We start from the raw sequence: 20,065 nt of genomic DNA, 5'->3' as shown, positions 1-20,065 counted from the left end.
ATCTCCTCTATTTCAGATATAGGCTAAACATAAACATTTCTATTTATTCTATTTTGATTTAAGACCAAAAAAAAAACAAAAGAATCATGGACAACTATATTCTTTCTTTCAATCTTCTAATGATTCTGTAACGAGATGCATATCTACTCATACACATAATCAAAGACTGGGACGTCACAATACAGAGGACCACCCTCGTTGTGCAGATGGCCAAAACAAATATCACAGTAATAGCATTGATTCTCATTTCCCCACTTGTCATCCAATACAACCTTAGAAGCTCTGTATATCTTGCAAACGCTGCATTTCTGAGGCCTCGTTTTCAACTGATATATCAGTCTCGGGTATGCCGCTCTGTTCTGAACATCCTCTGGATGGCTCAGCCTCATGTCCCGTATCACTATCATGTGCTTGCAATCTCCCTGATGACAGTAAAGATAACTAGCTCCGAGCCTGAATCTTAAATCACAGAAACGTGTACTCTGCATCTCTGCAGATCCAAAACGAGGCAAATCCATGGCTTTCGTTACACCTAGAGCCGTTCTCTGCTTTTGTTGTAGTTCTCCCGTTATAATGCCTTCCCATTTTTTAAGTGCTTCATCTTTTGAGTTCCATAGCCAGTTTAGTATAGGTTTGCTGTAATCTGCTGCCTTGCGGTTCCTTAAATCGTTGTGAAAGATATCCTAAACAAGCAAAATAGCATCTAGTTAGATCACAGAAGAAGAGCTAAACTAAGTCAGCCATCAAAAGATGAGAAAAATGAAAAAGATTAGTTCTTACTTCAATGAGGAAGTATCCAGAGGGATCATACTTGCCAGCCTTTTCCATCACCTGGTCTGTAACACAGTGTATCTTGTCCTTTAATTCAGTTAACATTTGACGTCCCAGAACCAAAAATTCTTGGGTCTGGACAAAAAATTCACACAGATACTATTATTAATGGTGTTTGCATATGCATACTGCATCTATGTCTAATCAACTATACTGACTGAACAAGATTTAGTATCTACATGGGCTGAAGAAGGCGTTGATTTCTCAAAAAAAAAAAAGTATATTACAGTGAATTAAAGATGTAGAGAACAATGCAGTTACCTTGGATTTGCGACTGTTATAAATCTCAACACACAAAATGACCTCAGGAAATAGCGTATCTACTGTCCCCTGGATGTCTGATGTCTTCACTAGCTGTGTAAATAGGAAGATGATCATTTGTTTAGCGGGATGAGTCAGCAGATTCAAAACAGACACAGAAAGGGAAAAATCACTTGCCGTATAGTTATCAACGGACTTTAGCGATTGCATCTTCTCAAAGCCTTCTAGAGATGTACTTGCATCTTCACAATCTTCCCAAGTTTCGCTGAACGAAAGTCAAAAACTGTGTTAACATCAGCACAAAAACATATAAGGTAGATAAATACATCAGCAAAGTAGTGATCGCAGACCTGAAGCAGTGTAGCCTCACATCAGCTTTATCCTCATCCTGCTTTTGTTTAAGTTTAGCAAGCTGCTCTACTCTGGCTATATAAGCTTCCTGACAAAACGACAGTATCAATCATAAAAGATTGCAAATAAAGCAATCAGCATAACTACACCAAAGCTCATAGTAAAATCTTAGCTCACATAAACTCACCTCAGGTTTCTTTACTGTTCTCTTCACCTCAGTCTTCTTGACTGTCTTCTTCACTGCACCCGTCTTTACCGTCCGCCTTCTTTTCGTACCTCTTTCGTTCTCAGCTGATGGATTTTCACTGCAGGGATGCATATAAAAATCGTTTGTTTACAGTTCCACAATTATCTTTTAAGTCAAAAACGTTACTTTGACTCTAGAAGCACTCACTGAACATTACCACAACCTAATAGAAAGCTACACATCCCAATTCGCTTTTCTAACCAAAGATTCACATAAGAAAAGAGCATAAGCGATAGCTTACGGATGAGAAACGATCAGAGACTGCTCGAGCTCGTTTATAGAAAAGGTATCATCATCATCACGTAAAGAGAGGTTATCTTCCTTAAAGGCTTCCTTCATAGCCATATCAGTGAGCTCCTCGTCAGTATAAATCTTGAGAGCATCAGTTCTGCCATCAACAACAATCCCAAACACTGATTAGAAAAAGAGAGAGAAAGAGATAGGGCCAATGAATGAATACTTACGAGAGATCATGTTGGTGAGAAGAGGAAGATAAGTGAGTTTCGAAATCGTGGAGGAGAGTGAGAAACGAAGATTGAAACTCGGGCACTGAAGAAACTTGTCCCACCATGTTGGGGAGATAGATTGGGCCTCCTCTTGGGATCCCTGAGGTAGCAATCTCTTCTTCGCTGCTCTCGCTCTCCATCGTATCTGATTGAATTCGATGCTAACGAAGAAGGAGACGACGACTCGTTCCCTTTGGTCCGATATTTATATACAACCCGGTTTAATTGTTTCACCCCTGGTTAATTCAATTATTCGAATTTACTGGTCCATTTAATCATCAAACCGGATTACAAACCTGCTCCTTTCAAGAAACTAAGCATGGCAACATATCATTGTATATTTTAATTTTAATTTTAATTTGAATAAAAACTATTTTAATTTTAATAAAATATAATATATTTTAATTTGCTAAAATATTTACATCTGCTATTAAAAAAGGAAACACATTCCCAAGAACAAGAAAAAAGTAAAGTTGGAATCAACGAATTAGGGATGGGCACTTTACCCGAAATCCGAAGTGGCACCCGAACCCGATCCGAAAAATCCGAACCGAAATCCGAACCGAAGTAGCAAAATATCCGAACGGGTATTGAATTAGGAGAGATTGGATATCCGAACCCGAATGGGTAATATCCGAACCCGAATGGATATCCGAAAATAACCGAACATATATATAATTAACCTTATATTTCTAGTTTACATCCTTCATTTTATATAAAATATTTATATTGATACTACACATACTTTAAATTCATATGATATACATACAATTACGTAGAAGGTGATTTGCTATTCACTTAAAATGCATGTCAAACTTTTTATTTCAACAATTAACAAAAAGTAACATCCAAAATTTAAAAACAATAACCAAATTAATGTCTTTTTAGATTGAAAATGTTATGTCCAAATCTATTAATCATTCAATCTATTAAAAATAAAAAAAATAGTTAAGTGGAAAGTTATATATTTAAATACAAGAAATTTGAGAAATGAAAATTTTTATTTTTTTCTTCAAAATCTAAATATCCGAACCCGATCCGAAATAACCGAAACCGAACTAAAAATATCCGAACCCGACCCGAAGTACAGAAATACCCGAACGGGTTCTACACCTCTATACCGAAATACCCGAAAATCTGAAATACCCGATCCGAACCCGAACGGATACCCGAACGCCCACCCCTACAACGAATTGAACTCGTCCATTCTCTCCATGTTATATAAGGAAAACCATATACAGTAAAATTTCTATAAACTAATAATATTCGTACTATGGTATTTTATTAATTTATAAAGATTAATTTACAAAAAGATTTTTTTTTTTAGATTTTTGATATTTTTATTTATAAAATAAGAAAAGAGTTGATTTTACTGTATATACTTTAATTAAATTTTATAATTTCATACTGTTTTATTATATTACTTGTGTATATTTTTATCTTTCATAGAATTTAAATATGATTTTAGATATAATTTTATTTTAAATATAATTTTGTTAAATATTATCAAAATATATTGAATTGTTAATAAACTTTTGATAATTTAATTTTGATATAAAACCAATGTTTAGTTTGTACTTATATAAAATATACATATAGATAGATTATTAATTTGTGATTTTAACGGTGCCATATATTTATATAGGATTTTGTAATGTTATTATCTTATAATTTTATCGATTTGCAGCATATTTTGAACCGGCCCAAATTGGAATTAAAAAAATCATTATCTTATAGTGTTTATTAACTTATTGCGTATTAATTTATAATTTTTTTAATGTAACTAGTTAATCAATAAAAGAGCTGTTTGATACCTCTAACTAGGCTTGGGCATTTTACCCGGACCCGAAGACCCGATCCGAAACCGATCCGAAAAAATCCGGTCCGGGTAGGAACCGACCCGATCAAATTACCCTATCGGGTCTTGTTGCAGAGGTCCCGCGGGTCTTGGACCCGACCCGACCCAAACCCGAAACCCGATGGGTACCCGAATTAATAATGTAAATTAAATAAAATGCATCAAGGGAGAATCGAAGACGGGTTATTTGTCAAGAGAACATGGGGGTCAACCACTAGGAGACAACAAATTGTTATTGTATCTCGCATAGTTCAGTATATATACACATTTTAATATAATAAAAACACAAATTTTGAATAAAATTTTGAATATTTTAGGATATATAAATATTTTCAGATATTTTTTTGTATTTTTAGGTCTTTTTTAGATCAAACCCGAACCGAACCCGACCCGAAACCGAACCGTATCCGAACCGATAAATTCTAATTACCCGAATGGGTCTGACTATCTAAGACCCGACCCGACCCGGATCCGGCACGATCCGAACTGACCCGGAACCGAGAATTTGAAATTACCCTATCGGGTCCTAAACTCTTAGACCCGAAAGACCCGGACCCGAAAGGACCCGATCCGAACCCGACCCGGCGACCCGAATGCCCAGGCCTACCTCTAACCAAACATGAAAACAAAAAAAAATCAAGTCTCTGTGAATTAGGGTTTACTTGGCCGTCACACAGAAGGAAGGTTTAGTACTAACATTGAATTGATTTCCAAGCAGTAAAACGTTAATAACAATAGTCTCTGTGAATTTAGGGAGGGTTCGGGAAGGTTTTGTAAGAAATTTGATTTGATTACTTGGGTCTATTTCTCTTGTTTTATTTCCATCTAGAGGATCTTAGTTTGTTTCCACTAAACTTTGTTTGATGTTTCAATGTTAATCTTCAGCAGGAGAAATTAATATCAAAAGGATCATATGAAAAGTCTAAGTGAATTGCCCGATGATCTATTGATAAAGATTTTGTCATTGCTTCCAACAATAGAGGCTGCGGCTACCAGCGTTTTGTCAAAACAATGGCCTTGTCTTTGGAAACACAAGGTGTTGATTATGTAGAGCTTTGTAAAGAATGCTCACCCTTCTGGAAAAATTGTATATCTTTTCTACAGTACTGTCGTCGGGACCGTGAGCGTCCGTGGACCTTTGGGACAGGTTATCGCCCCCGTCCGCCCAAGAAAGTGAGGTTTTCTATGTTGATGTCATTTCTCAAAAATAAAGCTAATCTCAAAGGGTGTGCCGAGTGCAAAGGAAGAATGCATGCACCTCAAAAAGCAACCATGTTCATTTTAGGTAAAGACTCGGGAAAGACGCACGCTATTATATGGACCAAGCTGGAAGAAAAACATGCGATCCAAATTAAGTTCGTTGTCAGGCGGAAGACTAGGTTAAACTATTGCCTCTCACTTTAGTTTTGGTATCAACTTTGTCTCTCTTCTTTCTCCTTTTTTTTTGTCGATTTGAAAACATCGCTAGGGTGATATCCTTCAACAACAGTCCCTTTAATTTTTACCTGGTCTAAATTTAAATATATTGCAAATTTCTTTAGCTGTCTATTTATATCTAACTGTATGTGTTCCCTTAAGCTATGATTGATTGTCAAAGTTTCTATAAGTCTAAAGATTATATGAACTCAATATAAAGAAACTCTTCTTTATTAGCTTAAGAAACACTCACAAAACTTAAGCTCTCAATCTTAATCTATAAACTCACACAAAGGTATGCAACACTCTTGCAACTCTTTATATAGAGACTATATTTCCTAAACTCATTAGGAACATATATTTCCTTTTCTCTAATCCTATACTCATTAGGATTGGTGTAACTTAACTCCTAAGTTATCTTTATGTTTATCTCCAACATTCTCCCCCTTAAACTTAAAGTTAACTTCTTCAAGATCTTGAACTCCCACAAGGTCTTTCATTTCTTTGAACTTGATTCTTCCTAAAGCTTTGGTTAAGATGTCTGCCTTTTGCTCTGTTCCCGGAATATGTTGGACATCTACTTGCTCGTTCTCAATACATTCTCTGATAAAATGATAGCGTTTGTGAATGTGCTTGCTGCGTCCGTGAAAGACTGGATTCTTAGTAAGGGCTATAGCTGACTTATTGTCCAGTCGAATGATCACTTTCTGACTCGGCTTCTCGATGATTTAATTTCCTCCAGGAGTTCTTGCAGCCATATGGCTTGCTTCGCAGCTTCAGTTGCAGCCATGAACTCTGCTTCACAAGATGATAATGCCACGGTTTCTTGTTTTTGAGAACACCAAGTAATTGGACAGTCATTCAAGTAGAATATGTGACCAGTAGTACTCCTACCGTCATCATCATCTATGTTGTGACTTGAGTCGCTGTATCCTTTCAACTCTATTGTGCTTGCATGCTTATATACAAGTCCGAGCTTCGTTGTTCCCCTTAGGTATCGCAGGATCTGTTTCAATGCTACTCCGTGTGAAGTCTTGGGGTTATGCATATATCTTGACAACAGACCAACGCTGAATGCAAGATCAGGACGCGTGTGCAGGAGGTACCGTAAGCAACCAATCTTGCGCCTATAATCTGTTTCATCAATGCTTTGTTCTTCTTCGGCCTTTGAAATTTTCAGACCAAACTCCATTGGTGTCTGAACAGCATTACATTCTCCCATCCCCGTTTCACTCAATATTTTCTTTGCATATCTTTCTTGAGACAATGTAATTCTTCCTTTAGCTTGACATACTTCAATACCAAGATAGTAAGATAACAACCCAAGATCACTCATCTCAAAGTTCTTTGACATCTCCTCCTTAAACTCATATATCATAGAACGCTCTGAACCAGTGACTAACAGATCATCGACATACACTGCAACAAGAAGAAGACGTCCTCTCACTTTCTTGCGATACAAGGAAGGTTCTTTTGAACATCTCTTGAAGTTCTGTTTCTCAAGAACCTTATTGAGCTTCTCGTTCCAAGCTCTTGGGGCTTGTCTTAGACCGTACAACGCTTTGTTAAGCTTATACACCTTTTCTTCTTGTCCTTTAACTTCAAATCCTTCGGGTTGACTTACATACACAATTTCTTTAAGATCTCCATGAAGAAAGGCTGTCTTGACGTCTAAGTGGTGGATCTCCCATTCATTTGAGGCTGCGAGACTGATTAGGAACCTGACAGTCTCTATACGAGCAACTGGTGCGAAGACTTCTTCGAAATCAATACCATGGCGCTGAATGTAGCCTTTCGCCACTAACCTTGCTTTATATTTGTTTATGCTTCCATAGGCATTCCGCTTTATTTTGAATATCCACTTTAATCCAATTGCTTTTGCTCCAGAGGGTAAGTTGACGAGATTCCATGTTCCGTTCTTCACAATAGACTTGATTTCCTCTTTACACGCATCACACCATACTTTCTCTTCTATCGCTTCTCTAAAATCCCATGGTTCTTCGTTTAACAGTAGAAGAAGACGCTCTCCTTCTGCTTCCGCGAGACAGATGTAGTCGTCGAGGTAGCCGGGCTTCCTACTTAACCTAGTAGATCGTCTTGGGAGTATCTCTGTTTCTTCTTCGCTATGATACTCTGTTTCTTCATCACCACTTTCCTCTGTTTCTTCTTGGTTTCGCGATTCTCTTGCTTCTTTTCTTTTATCTCCTTCTTGATCAATTTTGGACGTTGACACTACACCTTCTTCTTCTTTTTCGTTGCTCTCATAGCTTTTAAGTGGAACTTTGAACATTCCCGGTTCTTCTGTCTCTTCTCTAACTTCGCTTTTGTTCCACTTCCATGGTTTATTCTCATCGAAAACGACATCCCTGCTCACTATTATTCTCTGTTGTGTTGGATCAAGTAATCTATAGGCCTTGGAGCCAGGCTCCGTTCCAAGATGTACAAGAGTTCGAGACCGATTGTCTAATTTCTTCAGTTTGTGCGCCTCGACTTTTGCATAAGCAATGCATCCAAACACTCGAAGATGTGAAATGTTCGGCTTTCTTCCTTTAAGAGCCTCATACGGTGTTTGTAGTATCAAGGTCTTCGTTGCGATGCGGTTGATCAGATAAGTCGAGTGTCTTACTGCTTCTCCCCACAGATAATTTGGTACCTCCATGTGCTTTAGAATGCTCCTAGTCATCTCCAATAGGGTTCTATTTCGCCTCTCTACCACTCCATTCTGTTGTGGCGTATAAGGAGCGGTTAAGTGTCGTTGTATCCCTGATATCTCACAGAAACTTTCAAATTCATTGCTTGTGAACTCCCCACCTCTATCTGTCCTGAGCATCTTAATGATTGTACCGGTTTCCTTCTCAACAACGGACTTGAAGCGTTTGAATTTCTCGAAAGCTTCGCTCTTTTCTTTCAGAAGTATGGACCACATGTAGCGTGAGTAGTCATCGATAAGCACAAATATGTATCTGCTTCTTCCTGCGGTGGGTGGCGTTATCGGTCCGCAAAGGTCGCCGTGTATTAGTTCCAATGCTTTGGTCGCGCGGTATGAAGTAGCTGTAGGAAAAGGTTTTCTTGTTTGCTTTGCACGTAAGCACGCTTCGCATGTTTCCTTCTCTACTTTTAGAGTCGGAAGTCCGATCACTAATTCTTTCCCACTCATTGCTTTCATGGCGTCAACACCAAGGTGACCGAGACGTGCATGCCATCGTGAAAAATCTTCCTGTTCTTGAAGTTGAAAACACTTTGCTTCCTCTATCTCCATCGTCACTTTGTACAAGCGATTTCGTGATCTTGATGCTTTCATGATCAAGTTTCCATATTGGTCATGAATCGTAAGATAAGTTTGTTTCATCCTTACATCACAGCCTGATTCTGTAGCTTGTCCGAGGCTTATGATATTGCTTCTTAGTGCTGGTATGTAATAGACATCTGAAAGGATTTTTTTCTTTCCGTCTTGACTGATGAAACGAATAGATCCTTTCCCTTTGATATCTATCCTAGAATCGTCTCCAAATCGTACTTTCCCGGTGATGCTGTTATCAATGCTGTTGAAGTAGCTCAGGTTTCCAGTCATATGATTGCTCGCACCATTATCTAAGTACCATACTTTGTCTCCATCGGTACTAGACTCGATCTCCTTGGGTTTCACGTTTTGCTCATTAAGATATACTATCTCGTGCATCATAAGTCCTTCGGCTGCTTGAGTGTCTTCACCTTCTTTAGTCTCGGTTGTCTCTTGTAGTTTGAGTAGTCTATCTGGACACACAGCTGCAAAGTGACCTTGTTTGTCACATCTGTAACATGTGACGTTTGATGAGTCTCTGTTCTCCCAATACGACCGCCCTCGTCCTCTTCCGCGGCCATAGTATCTGCCACCTCGCCCTCGTTCTCTATATCCTCCATCTTGATATTTTTGAGGTTCTGTATTGCTGTACATGAGCTTGCTTTGACTTCCTTGTGTGTCTTCTTCTTCTTCTTCTTCTGCGGAGATGCGTTCCTCATACGCTTTTAGTCTGCCTATTACGTCTTCGAAGTTGGCAGTATTTAAATCTAGTAATTGTTCGAGGGAGGCCACTATGTGAATGTACTTCTTGCGTGGTAGTCCTTGCAAGAATTTTTTCACAAGTTTGGCTTCATTCATACTTTCACCTAATGCAGCAGATTTTGAAGATATCTCTGATAACTTGCCCACGAAGTTATCTATTTTATCAGTTTCTTTCATCTTCAATCGCTCGAATTCAGCCATAAGAGTTTGCAACCTTGCTTCTCGAACCCTATCAGCTCCCACATGACGAGTTTTAATCGCATCCCACACCTTTTTTGCTGTGTCAAGTTCTCCAACTTGTAGAATTAGGGTTTCCGGAATAGACTGAAAGAGAAGCGCCATCGCCATATCGTTCTTGTCTCCTTCCGTCGACTCTACTTCGATTACCTCCCATGCTTTATGAACTTTAAGCAACATCCTCATCTGTATCGCCCATACAGTATAATTTGTGCTTGTTAACTTCGGACACTTAATGGAAGATGAACCTCCATCCTTCTTGGTCGTTGATATCACTAGGTCACCCATGACTTTTGAATTAAACTCTCGATCAACTCTTGATGGAGAATTGTGGCTCTGATACCAAATATAAGTCTAAAGATTATATGAACTCAATATAAAGAAACTCTTCTTTATTAGCTTAAGAAACACTCACAAAACTTAAGCTCTCAATCTTAATCTATAAACTCACACAAAGGTATGCAACACTCTTGCAACTCTTTATATAGAGACTATATTTCCTAAACTCATTAGGAACATATATTTCCTTTTCTCTAATCCTATACTCATTAGGATTGGTGTAACTTAACTCCTAAGTTATCTTTATGTTTATCTCCAACAGTTTCTTAGTACTAATGTTGTCAACCGACACAAATGTATCGCGTTTCACATGCCTACCAGAGGCTATATGGTTGCAAATTGGTTGATGTGTAGCCTCAAGTTGAAACCATAACCATTCGCATCCACAGCTGATGCATTTATTAAACCAGTCATGCTATTATTCCCGTGACAGTAAAATTGAACAAACCGCAGTTTTTATATCAGTGTTAGTTAGAGGATTGTTTTTTTTTCATTCTTTTCTTATGTCACTTTCTTTAATATATAAACTGTACTGTGGCCCTATACCTGTCGCCATGTACATGTGGAGCTCCAGCTCCGGTTCTACAGATTCAAGAGCTTAAACTGGTCGGGGCCCGGATGCCTGCCTCCGCTTGTTACAGCATCAGATTTCCTTCAGATCTCTTCCGCTCCTGAACTTTCCGTTGACCTATAATCTTTCTTTTGCAGGTTTCTGACACTTATGTCTCCTCTCGGTCTTACTGGAGCCAATTGCTAACATCTTGATCTCTACGTTTCATGGTTTAGTCTTCTTTCATTAGAAAATTAAGCCTAACATAGTATTTAATAAGTTTTTATATTTTGGGATTTTTAGATAGCTTTTTGCTAGTTTTAGCAGATTTAGATCCAATCTCTTGTATCTCAGTGTCATTTCTATAAAATGAATTACATTATGACAAGAAAAAAGAACTGTATTTTCGTTTATAATGCAAATACAAAATAGAAGGTTAGTTTCGCTTGAAAATTTTATCGGCAGAGATTTCACAACGGGTGTGGTAGTACTTGCTGATTTTTCATAAGTATATGTTAACTAAGGTTTTTTCATTAAAATCTTCGTTGATGATTTTATTTTTAGGGGGGTGTGTGGGGAGGTTTCCATCATTATTTGAACTACTAAAATAATTTCAACTGATGCAAAACCGAATGTCTTTCAACTAGTAAAAGAAGATTCTGTATCCACGGATGCAGAGCCAAGGCAGGACCAATCGAAAGCAGGAGTTGCATATGGACCGTTGAGTAAGCCATGAGCCATCTTCTGGTGCGTTGCTTCGGTTAAATGATAACCATCCCAATTAACATACTCAGATGGATTTTCACAACTCCCAACTCCTTGGTATCCACACTCTTCACCAATAGTGAAGTTGTACTGACCTCCAACTCCACAACAAGCACCCAAAGGTCTCTCCTTAAACCCTAAAAAGATCCATGCATAAAACATCAGTTAAAATATCAAACCGTGAGGGTCAAGGACAGAGAGTATCAAAAGGCCCACGGACCGTATTTGGCTGGTTCTTGGAAAAACCGGTACATAGAGTTGTAGTAGTCAGCATAAATGATGTTGACATGAGGGTAGAGTTTCCGGAGTCGTTTGAGTTCTGTCTTGAGGTGTTCATCATGGTTTTTTCCTAACTCATTGAGCCATGAGAGGCAACCTGTAAGAGGATCATATTCTTCTTCTTTTGCGGTCTGAAATAGAGTAAGATACGCGGGGAAACATCCATATGGAAAGGTTCCGGGCACCAAAAATGTTTTGCCTCCCAAATTGATCAAATCCTGTAGATTTGTTGCTTAATATTATAAAACTAACGTTTCATTCTCGTGTGTGGGGAGCTGTTAACAGATCTATTACCACAATTGCCGAAGAGATAGCTTTGATGACTAGAGGAACTAGCTCTTCAACTTCATTGATACTTTTGCCTTGGAAAAACATGTAATCGTAGTCATTCGCTCCAATATCTCCCATTAGAATCAGCGAGTCTCCAAGCATCTCTTTACAATCTAAAGCAATCAGAAGTGAGCTCGATGCATCATCATCATATAACAAGGTTGCAAGTTTCTAACCATGAGAAGACGAGGAGGCGCAAAGGCTAGGTGAAATCTGCTTGAAGATGCTAAGCTGAACACTTAAACTAACATTGGTAAAATCAGATCCAATTCCCTTTTCTATAAGCAAGGCACAGTCCAAAGCTGTTGCTCCATACACCGCGAAATTGATCCCTTGCTTGACGCTCACGTTTTTGGAACCAAAATAAGGTGGTACATATGGTAGTCCCAAGAACTCAGCTGTTACATAAACCAAAATGAACACAATATCACAAAAAGGGAGCAAGTAGGGTTTCTAACTTGCTGTCCAAGCAAGTACTACCTAAAAGCAGAGGATAACAAACAAAGCAAGTAGGGTTTCTAACTTGGTGTCCAAGCAAGAAAGACCTAAAAGATAACAGAGGAAAGGTTTAGGTACCGATGAAATCGATGATGAGGCGGCCGTCGGAGTTACGGCCGGTGGGAGCATGGAAGAAGGTTTCTCCATAAGGAGGAAATGCGGCTTGAGGAGGATGATTGACGTCGGAGAGGTGGAGATAATTTCCAGTGTCGGCGCCGGAATCACCGAAGCTGATGATCGATTTATAACTTCGACACGACGGTTCTGATGAGTCAACAGTGATGGTGGAGGAAAAGATAAGTAGAAAGCTTGAGATGAGCTTCTTCAGTGAAGAAGCCATGTGAAGATAGAGTCGTCTCTTTTACTCGATCTCTATAGTCTTTTTTCGACCACAGATAATGCAAAGACTTCAGCCATTAGTTATTGGATCTTATCTTTTGTCAGGATGCATTGATAATTTGTTGTCTGACAAAGACAGCTATCATCTGCCCATAAAGAAGTAGTCCGGTTCTGTAATTTAATTTATTTTATATAGTTTGTTCGATCTAAAATTTATCACACTAGTCTAGTTAAAGATTAAAAGCACCATCTCACACTATCTTTGACTTTATAAAACATCACTAAAATCGATGTACCAAACTCGTCAAAACATTGGGAATGGTCATGGAGCTGCAGTCTAAAATAATTATTTATATTTCATCCGTTTTGTAAAAGAAAAAATAATTTTTTAGACTTCTTATTTCATAAAGATAACGTTTATGCATGCTTGTCAGTTCGTTTTGTCAACTGCATGCTTATCAATTGATGACAATGAATTGTTAAATTTCAAAATAAATTGAAAATGATTATGCTCTCTCAGCGTTCTTGTTAATCATTATTATCATCATCATCATCATCATCATCATTTCGTTACTAAATGTTTTTTACTTCATTTTTTTTACAACAAATGAATTCTTATTAACTGCTGAAAGAATATTTTTTATCCACTGATGCAGAGCCAGGGCAGGACCAATCAAATGCAGGAGCTGCATATGGACCATTGAGTAAACCGTGAGCGATCTTGCGGTACGCAGCTTCTGTTAAGTGATAACCATCCCAATTTACATACTCAGATGGATTTTGACAATAGTTAACTCCTCTGTATCCACACTCTTCATTAACAGTGAAGTTGTATTTACCTCCAACTCCACAACAAGCAGCCAAAGGTCTGTTCTTAAATCCTAAAAAACAATAATCCATAAAAACATCAGTTAAAGAATACAACTGTGAGGTCAAGAACATATATTTTTAATGGTGCACCAACCGTATTTGGCTGGTTCTTGGAAAAACGTGTGGATGGAGTTGTAGTAGTCAGCATAAATAATGTTAACATGAGGGTATAGTTTTTGTAGTCGTTTGAGTTCTGTCTTAAGCTGGTCGTTATGGTACTCTCCAAATTCGTTGAGCCATGGGATACAACCAGTGAAAGGGTCATGTTCTTCTTCTTTTGCATTATGAAATAGAGTAAGATACGACGCAGAACATCCTATTGGAAAGTTTCCAGGTACCAAAAAGGTCTTGCCTCCCAAATCTACCAAATCCTGTAGTTTTAATTTGTTGCCAAATTTGTTATAAGAAAAAATTAAACACACATACAACAGAGAAAAGTAATGATATGTTACCACAATTGCTGAAGAAATAGTTTTGATGATTAGAGGAACAAGCTCTTTGATCTCATTGATACTTTTGCCTTCGAAGAAGGGGTAATTATAGTCATTCCCACCAATCTCTCCCATGAGTATTAGCGAGTCTCCAAGCATCTCTCTACAATCTACACCAAAACAGTCAGAAGCAAGCTCCATTCATCTTAAAGACTATTGAATAAAAAAGGAAAACAAGACTATGTTTCTAACCACGAGAAGTCGAGGCGCAGAGGTTAGGTAAAATCTGCTTGAATGTGTTAAGCTGAACATTTAAACTAACATTGGTGAAATCAGATTTAATTCCTTTTTCCATAAGAAATGCACGATCCAAGGCCGTTGCTCCATACACCGCAAAATTAATCCCTTGCTCGAAGCTCACGTTTTGAGATCCGAAATAAGGTGGTACGTATGGTAGTCCCAAGAACTCAGCTGTTAAGACAAAGACAGATACTCAGAAGCAAGTAGGGTTTTTAACTTGCTGCTCAAGCAAGAAAGACCGACCAAAGTAATTACTGATCTAGTGGTTGTGAGACTATACATTGTCATTAGTTCAACCTTATTTGAGACAGTATAGTGAGTTATGTCTTAAATGTGGTAGTACCAACAGTTAGCTACAGCCTACATGTACCAGATGAGATTATGGACCAAATTGCCCATAACTTAAATAGTTAAGGGGCTTGATATATATATATATATATATATATATATATATATATACATATTTTATAAAAAAAAATTAAATATCAACATATTTGGTTGAACAGAGAACCCCAAAAAATACTTAAATAAGCTTAAATTTTAAGAATTTGATTTTTTTTTTTAAGATTCATGAAAATGTTGACCGGCCCTGGGAGAACAAGTGGTTTTGCCTAAATGTATGAAACAGAGAGAGGGAAAAAAGTAGGTACCGATGAAGTCTATGATAAGACGGCCATCGGAGTAACGGCCAGAGGGAGGATGGAAGAAGGTTTCGCCGTAAGGTAGAAATGCGGCTTGAGGAAGATGATTGACGTCGGAGAGACGTAGATAATTTCCAGTGTCGGCGATGGAATCACCGAAGCTTATGATCGATTTATAAGGATGACACAGTGGTTCTGATGAGGCAACCATGATGACAGTGGAGGATAGGAGAAACAAAAAGGTTGAGATGAGCTTCTTCAATGGAGAAGCCATCGGACAGTCGTGTCGTTGTCTTTGTCAACTCAACTTTGGTACTTCTTCTTTTTTTGGGTGATAAATAGTGAAGAGTTGAGTCAGTTGATGAGTTCTATTTATATTTATTTCCTCAATAGTAAGTAAGAGTGAACTGGCAGAATGGGTCGTTTTTATTGGTTGAAAGGGAAGTAACTTCGTAAATGTCCAGACCAGTTGCAACCTCCACTACTAAAAGATTGGATCTTCGATGCTGATCAGAAATATCGTTAAAATAAAAAATACTAAAAGATTCTCTTGCATTTTTCCCATAAAAGTGGATGACTTAAGAAAATGGATTCCTTACCTAACCCACAATATATAAAATATTTAAATTTTCCACGAGATCCCCCTCACTGAAATGAAACATATTATAACATTTTAAGTATATTTAAATATTATTTTATTTTGGTAGTAAAACTTGTATTATTTTCTAGAGGTTAGATTTTGAAATTTTGCATAGGAATATAAATATAGGCTATATCATGAGTAGGCTATAATTTCAAGAGCTTGGATTTTTTCTTTTGGCATCAGAAGTTTTGATTATACATAATCTCGAAAGATTGTGTATGTATCAAGTTTGCATATTTGATATGTTGGGTAAATGAATAAAAAACCTGTGAAGCAGATCATGCAGAAACTTTATTTTACTATATTGGACAACTGATATTTGTAAAAAATAATAGAAACATAAATTAAAATTACAATACCAAAATTTAAGAATAAATAAAAATTGCAGAGTCGAGAAGGTTAACCTTTTTTTTATATCTTTAAACGTCCCGTAGTGTGATAGTTTTATAGAGTTCAGATTTTCAGAATACAACTCCAGCAGCATTGTTTCTGTTTACAATCATCAAAAAAACATAATCTATTGAACATAATTTTGTGTTGTACTCTCGGACAAAAAAAAAACATAACTACTCAACACGGAGAAAGAGATTTGTTGTTTTGTATATCTACTGTAATATGGGAGAAGTATATAACACAACGTATGCAACACTGATTCAAAATAATAAATTTTGATCAACAATTAAGACAAGGTCAATGGCAATGTTTCTTATCATCAATGGCAAATATATTCCTGCATCATAAAATTAATTTGAATTTGACCCAAAGAATTATTAGGTCATTAGACTAGTTGTCTATTTATCAAATTAATTTTTACTTCCAAACCAGTCTATTCAAAATTTAATTTGGTTAACTCAGTTCTATGTGCGAACACATTTTAATTCACTATATCTTTCTACCAGTATACCATAATATATTCATACTTCTCCGTATATAAACAAGACGACTCTCACCTCATATTTTATATGGGACATTTACTAGTTTTTAAACATAGTTAAATAGTCAAACTTATAAGCTTTCAAGTGAATGGTTTTGGACCAACATTTTTTATTCAAACGAACATTGTTTTTGACACGTGAATACACTGTTCAAAGTGTTTGTCAAACATTTGGTTATTCTGATGTTCGTCCGGAAACTTACCAGAAAATGGTCTAAAACCATTTTGTCAAAAACGAACGAGTTGCAACAGATCAATTTCTTGTAACCATAAGAGACCATATCTAATTGTAACCATAAGAGAACATATCTAATGTCATAATCTAAAGTAGGTACTATACCATACCATAGATCGAAGAAACTGTGACTATATAACTAAATAATTGCATTGGGAACTAGCAGAGATTTTGGACGTCCTTTTCTAGGCTTTGGTTTGTGTGCCAAAGCTTATCTCTCTTTTGGATTCATTTTTTTCATTTCATCACTTTAAAATTTATTTCTGATACTCTTATTTCCAAGAGTAAATTAGCTCAATATCCAAAAAGAAGTGAGATACCATAGAGTTGTGGGAAAATGGTGATGATGGGGGGAAAAAAATTGGGGGGAAATAGGATATAGAGTGTAAATAGGGTATATGTTGAGTGTAGGGAATACAAATTCTCTATTTCCAAAGTTCACATTTGATTGTAATTCCATTTAAATTTCAATCAAACTAATCTAGTATGGCACATTGATCTAACCGATTTTTTTGTCAAAAGATGGTAACTCACTCAAGTCAAAAATAATCAACAACTTCCAATCCATATTCATGATACAAAACTAATGCACCACAATCAATTTTTCCAGAAACATATGTAGTTATAAAATTATTTAGTTTTTTTTATCAGGACATTGTTTTTTTTTACCATCATATTTTTTAACAGGTAAAATTAATTTTCTTTCATTATATTTATTATTTATGTATTTGTGATTATACATAATCCTCCTGGTAAAGACTCTAATTTGTACATACTCCATACATATAAGTTTGATCCAGAAAATATATTCAAAGATGCTATTTTATATATATATATATATAATATTCGTGAAATGATGAATAAGTTGAAACCGTGTATTCGTATTCAACCGTCATCTATTGTTATGTAAATTATGTATTCTCAATTTGGTTTCGTAATAATTTTCATTTGTCAACAAATATAGTTGTGAAACGAAGAGAAAAAAAAAATCTTGTGGTCAAAACAATGAAAATTCAATTATTTTTAATAGATACGTACAAAACTAGACCATAAAATGTGATTCGGTAATGGTGTATGAATGAGAAACTAAATTATTGTTTGGAACTGTTGTAGGGGAGACAGTATGGTCATGGAACTTACTGCTTGGTAGTTTATTGGATTCATGAGCTGTTGTGTCCTCAAGGCATTGGTTTTGCCTTTTTAATTGGTTTATAAATTGATCTCAAAAAGTTTATTTTGTCAGCTGCAAATACCACAAGTTCACAACCACACAAAATCAAAGGCCAATATCATTGTTAGGCATGGCGACACTTGAAATTACCGAAACAGGCCTGGTTCACCCTTCTCAAAAGAGGCCATTGATACGCTTCACAAGAATGAACATGTGCTCTCTTGTTTACATACAAAGCAATCTCTATAAACGCACAACAGAAACACAAACAGGCAACATAATTAACCGTTATATAATTTGATTTCGTCACAAAAAACATATGTTTTCGAGCTCACCATATTTGGGCATGAATGAGAGAAGCTTTACTGAATGTTTCAATGTTTCATAGATATCCCCCAATCAATTATTCTAAAAAATCTCAAAACTCTAATTCAAAAGACCTTCATTGAGATTTCTCTGCACTGATCCAACTACGACCAATGTTCTTAGGTATCTTTCTAGCTTTCATCACATCCCTAATCTCGCTCACCTTCTCCCACTTACCAGCAGAAGCCAAAACATTGGACAACGCTATATAAGCCCCAGGTCTTTTATCCGCATTCAGTTTAAAAAGCTCATCCGCAGCTTCGCTTGCAATGTCAACATTCCCATGCAGTCTACAAGAGCTAAGAAGAGCAGCCCAAACATCAGAGTTAGGCCTTTCCGGCATCGCCCTAACAAACTCCAAAGCTTTACTCAAATCTCCAGCCCGTCCCATGAGATCAACCATGCAAGCATAGTGCTCCATCTTCGGCCTCATAGAGTAATCTCTCTGCATGCTCTCAAAAACCTCATAGCCATTCTCAACCAAACCAGAATGCGAACACGCAGAGAGAGCTCCAAGAAAGGTTACATAGTTAGGTGCTATATTCACTTCCTTCATCTTAGCGAAGAGCTCAAGCGCTTCCTCAGGGTTCCCGTTCTTTCCATACCCATCAATCATCGAAGTCCAAGAAAACACGTTCCTCTCTTTCATCTGATCAAAAACCTTCCTCGCATCATCAATCCCACCGCACTTTGCATACATATCCAACAAAGAGCTCCCCATTTTGATATGCGTATACACACCACTCTTCATAACCTGACCGTGCACCTGCATACCAACTTCACGCGCGGTCAGAACCGAACACGCGCCGATCACGCTAGCGAATGACGAGATATTCGGATGGAAACCTGCCCGCTGCATTAAGACATACATCTCAACAGCTCTTTTAGCAGTCTCACCTGTTCTGCTCAAACCTTCGACCATAGCGTTGTAAACTACAATATCCTTCACTCTAGTCTTATCAAAAATCTCTTCAGCATCCTCCACGAGGCCTTGGTTCATGTAACCCGAGATCATCGATGTGGAACACACCACACTCTCGTCTTTCATCGTTTCGAACACTGTCCTCGCACACTCCAGCTTCCCGCTCTTGACATAAGCATCAACAAGCGCAGTCACCAACACATCGTCTAGCTCAACGTGGCCTTTTATAATCCGGGCGTGGACAAGCCTGCATAAGCTACCAAGACTAGTAGATGATGATGATGATGCCTTTAGAACCATGGAGAGCGTATACCCGTCTGCGTTTTCACCAGAGAATGCCATGCGTTGGACTAGGAGGAGACATTGCTTTATCAATCCTTGCTTCAGGTAGCCACTGATCAAGTAGTTGTAAGCCGATAGCGTTGGTTTGGGCAATTCGTCGAACACTTGGCGTGCGTAAGTCATGCATCCGCATTTTAGATGTAAGATAAGTAGTTTGATGGATATGTTTAGATTTGGTCTAAACCCAGTTTTGATTATGTCGGCGTGAATCTTCTTCCCGGAGTTTGGGGACGGAGAGTTGATGTGTTCTTGAAGAGCTCCGGCGATGGTTGCCGCAGGTGAGAGAGTTGCGTAGTGATTTGACTGGAAAATTCGCGGTGCGACTGATGAGAGTCTGAAGATTCTCATTAGCTGATCTAAA

The 20,065-nt window shown here is 37.5% G+C and overlaps 4 protein-coding genes across 10 annotated transcripts in view; all 4 read right to left on the bottom strand.

Moving 5' to 3' along the window:
• Positions 1-24: 24 nt before the first annotated feature.
• Positions 25-2,408, bottom strand: LOC106361672 (snRNA-activating protein complex subunit-like). Its single transcript, XM_013801466.3, has 8 exons — positions 2,155-2,408; positions 1,932-2,078; positions 1,631-1,748; positions 1,443-1,531; positions 1,270-1,357; positions 1,093-1,185; positions 781-906; positions 25-683 (listed from the first exon to the last, which is right to left on the bottom strand). The coding sequence occupies exons 1-8, from the start codon at positions 2,334-2,336 to the stop codon at positions 144-146; spliced, it is 1,383 nt and encodes a 460-aa protein (XP_013656920.1). The 5' UTR covers positions 2,337-2,408; the 3' UTR covers positions 25-143.
• Positions 2,409-11,228: 8,820 nt separating this feature from the next.
• LOC106361670 (sinapine esterase-like) lies at positions 11,229-12,935 on the bottom strand. Of its 3 annotated transcripts, none has more exons than XM_013801464.3 (5): positions 12,589-12,935; positions 12,189-12,410; positions 11,986-12,125; positions 11,624-11,900; positions 11,229-11,540 (listed from the first exon to the last, which is right to left on the bottom strand). In XM_013801464.3, exons 1-5 carry the CDS (start codon positions 12,848-12,850, stop codon positions 11,278-11,280), a joined length of 1,164 nt encoding a protein of 387 aa, XP_013656918.1. In that variant the 5' UTR covers positions 12,851-12,935; the 3' UTR covers positions 11,229-11,277. The 3 variants fall into 3 exon arrangements, with proteins under 3 accessions (XP_013656918.1, XP_013656917.1, XP_013656916.1); XM_013801463.3 differs by having other exon boundaries at positions 11,977-12,116; positions 12,589-12,933; XM_013801462.3 differs by having other exon boundaries at positions 11,977-12,125; positions 12,589-12,931.
• Positions 12,936-13,392: 457 nt separating this feature from the next.
• LOC106361671 (GDSL esterase/lipase At1g28670) lies at positions 13,393-15,440 on the bottom strand. The gene is made up of 5 exons (XM_013801465.3): positions 15,101-15,440; positions 14,403-14,621; positions 14,172-14,320; positions 13,814-14,090; positions 13,393-13,730 (listed from the first exon to the last, which is right to left on the bottom strand). Exons 1-5 carry the CDS (start codon positions 15,363-15,365, stop codon positions 13,468-13,470), a joined length of 1,173 nt encoding a protein of 390 aa, XP_013656919.1. The 5' UTR covers positions 15,366-15,440; the 3' UTR covers positions 13,393-13,467.
• Positions 15,441-18,119: 2,679 nt separating this feature from the next.
• The window catches only part of LOC106361666 (pentatricopeptide repeat-containing protein At1g28690, mitochondrial-like), a 15,920-nt gene continuing 13,974 nt past the window's right edge, over positions 18,120-20,065 (bottom strand). For all 5 annotated transcript variants that reach the window (XM_048737944.1, XM_048737945.1, XM_048737946.1 and 2 more), the window contains one exon: positions 18,120-20,065. This exon is cut by the window's right edge. In XM_048737944.1, the coding sequence (XP_048593901.1) occupies positions 18,517-20,052 (1,536 nt within the window). In that variant the 5' untranslated portion in view covers positions 20,053-20,065 and the 3' untranslated portion in view covers positions 18,120-18,516.

This window comes from Brassica napus, chromosome A8 (genome assembly GCF_020379485.1).
Source record: "Brassica napus cultivar Da-Ae chromosome A8, Da-Ae, whole genome shotgun sequence".
Taxonomy (NCBI): Eukaryota; Viridiplantae; Streptophyta; class Magnoliopsida; order Brassicales; family Brassicaceae; genus Brassica; species Brassica napus.
The sequence above is the reverse complement of the archived record's forward strand: the minus strand, read 5'-3'. Positions and strand labels throughout refer to the sequence as shown.

Coding starts and splice junctions, on each gene's coding strand:
- LOC106361672 (XM_013801466.3), bottom strand. CDS start 2,336: ATGGAGAGCGAGAGCAGCGAAGAAGAGATTGCTACCTCAGGGATCCCA. Junction 1,358..1,442: donor GTGAGGCTACACTGCTTCAG/GTCTGCGATCAC, acceptor ACTTTCGTTCAG/CGAAACTTGGGAAGATTGTG. Junction 1,186..1,269: donor AGTCCGTTGATAACTATACG/GCAAGTGATTTT, acceptor CTATTTACACAG/CTAGTGAAGACATCAGACAT.
- LOC106361670 (XM_013801462.3), bottom strand. CDS start 12,850: ATGGCTTCTTCACTGAAGAAGCTCATCTCAAGCTTTCTACTTATCTTT. Junction 11,901..11,976: donor CTATCTCTTCGGCAATTGTG/GTAATAGATCTG, acceptor ACAAATCTACAG/GATTTGATCAATTTGGGAGG. Junction 11,541..11,623: donor CCAAGAACCAGCCAAATACG/GTCCGTGGGCCT, acceptor GGATCTTTTTAG/GGTTTAAGGAGAGACCTTTG.
- LOC106361671 (XM_013801465.3), bottom strand. CDS start 15,365: ATGGCTTCTCCATTGAAGAAGCTCATCTCAACCTTTTTGTTTCTCCTA. Junction 14,622..15,100: donor TCTTATCATAGACTTCATCG/GTACCTACTTTT, acceptor TTGTCTTAACAG/CTGAGTTCTTGGGACTACCA. Junction 14,091..14,171: donor CTATTTCTTCAGCAATTGTG/GTAACATATCAT, acceptor TTAAAACTACAG/GATTTGGTAGATTTGGGAGG.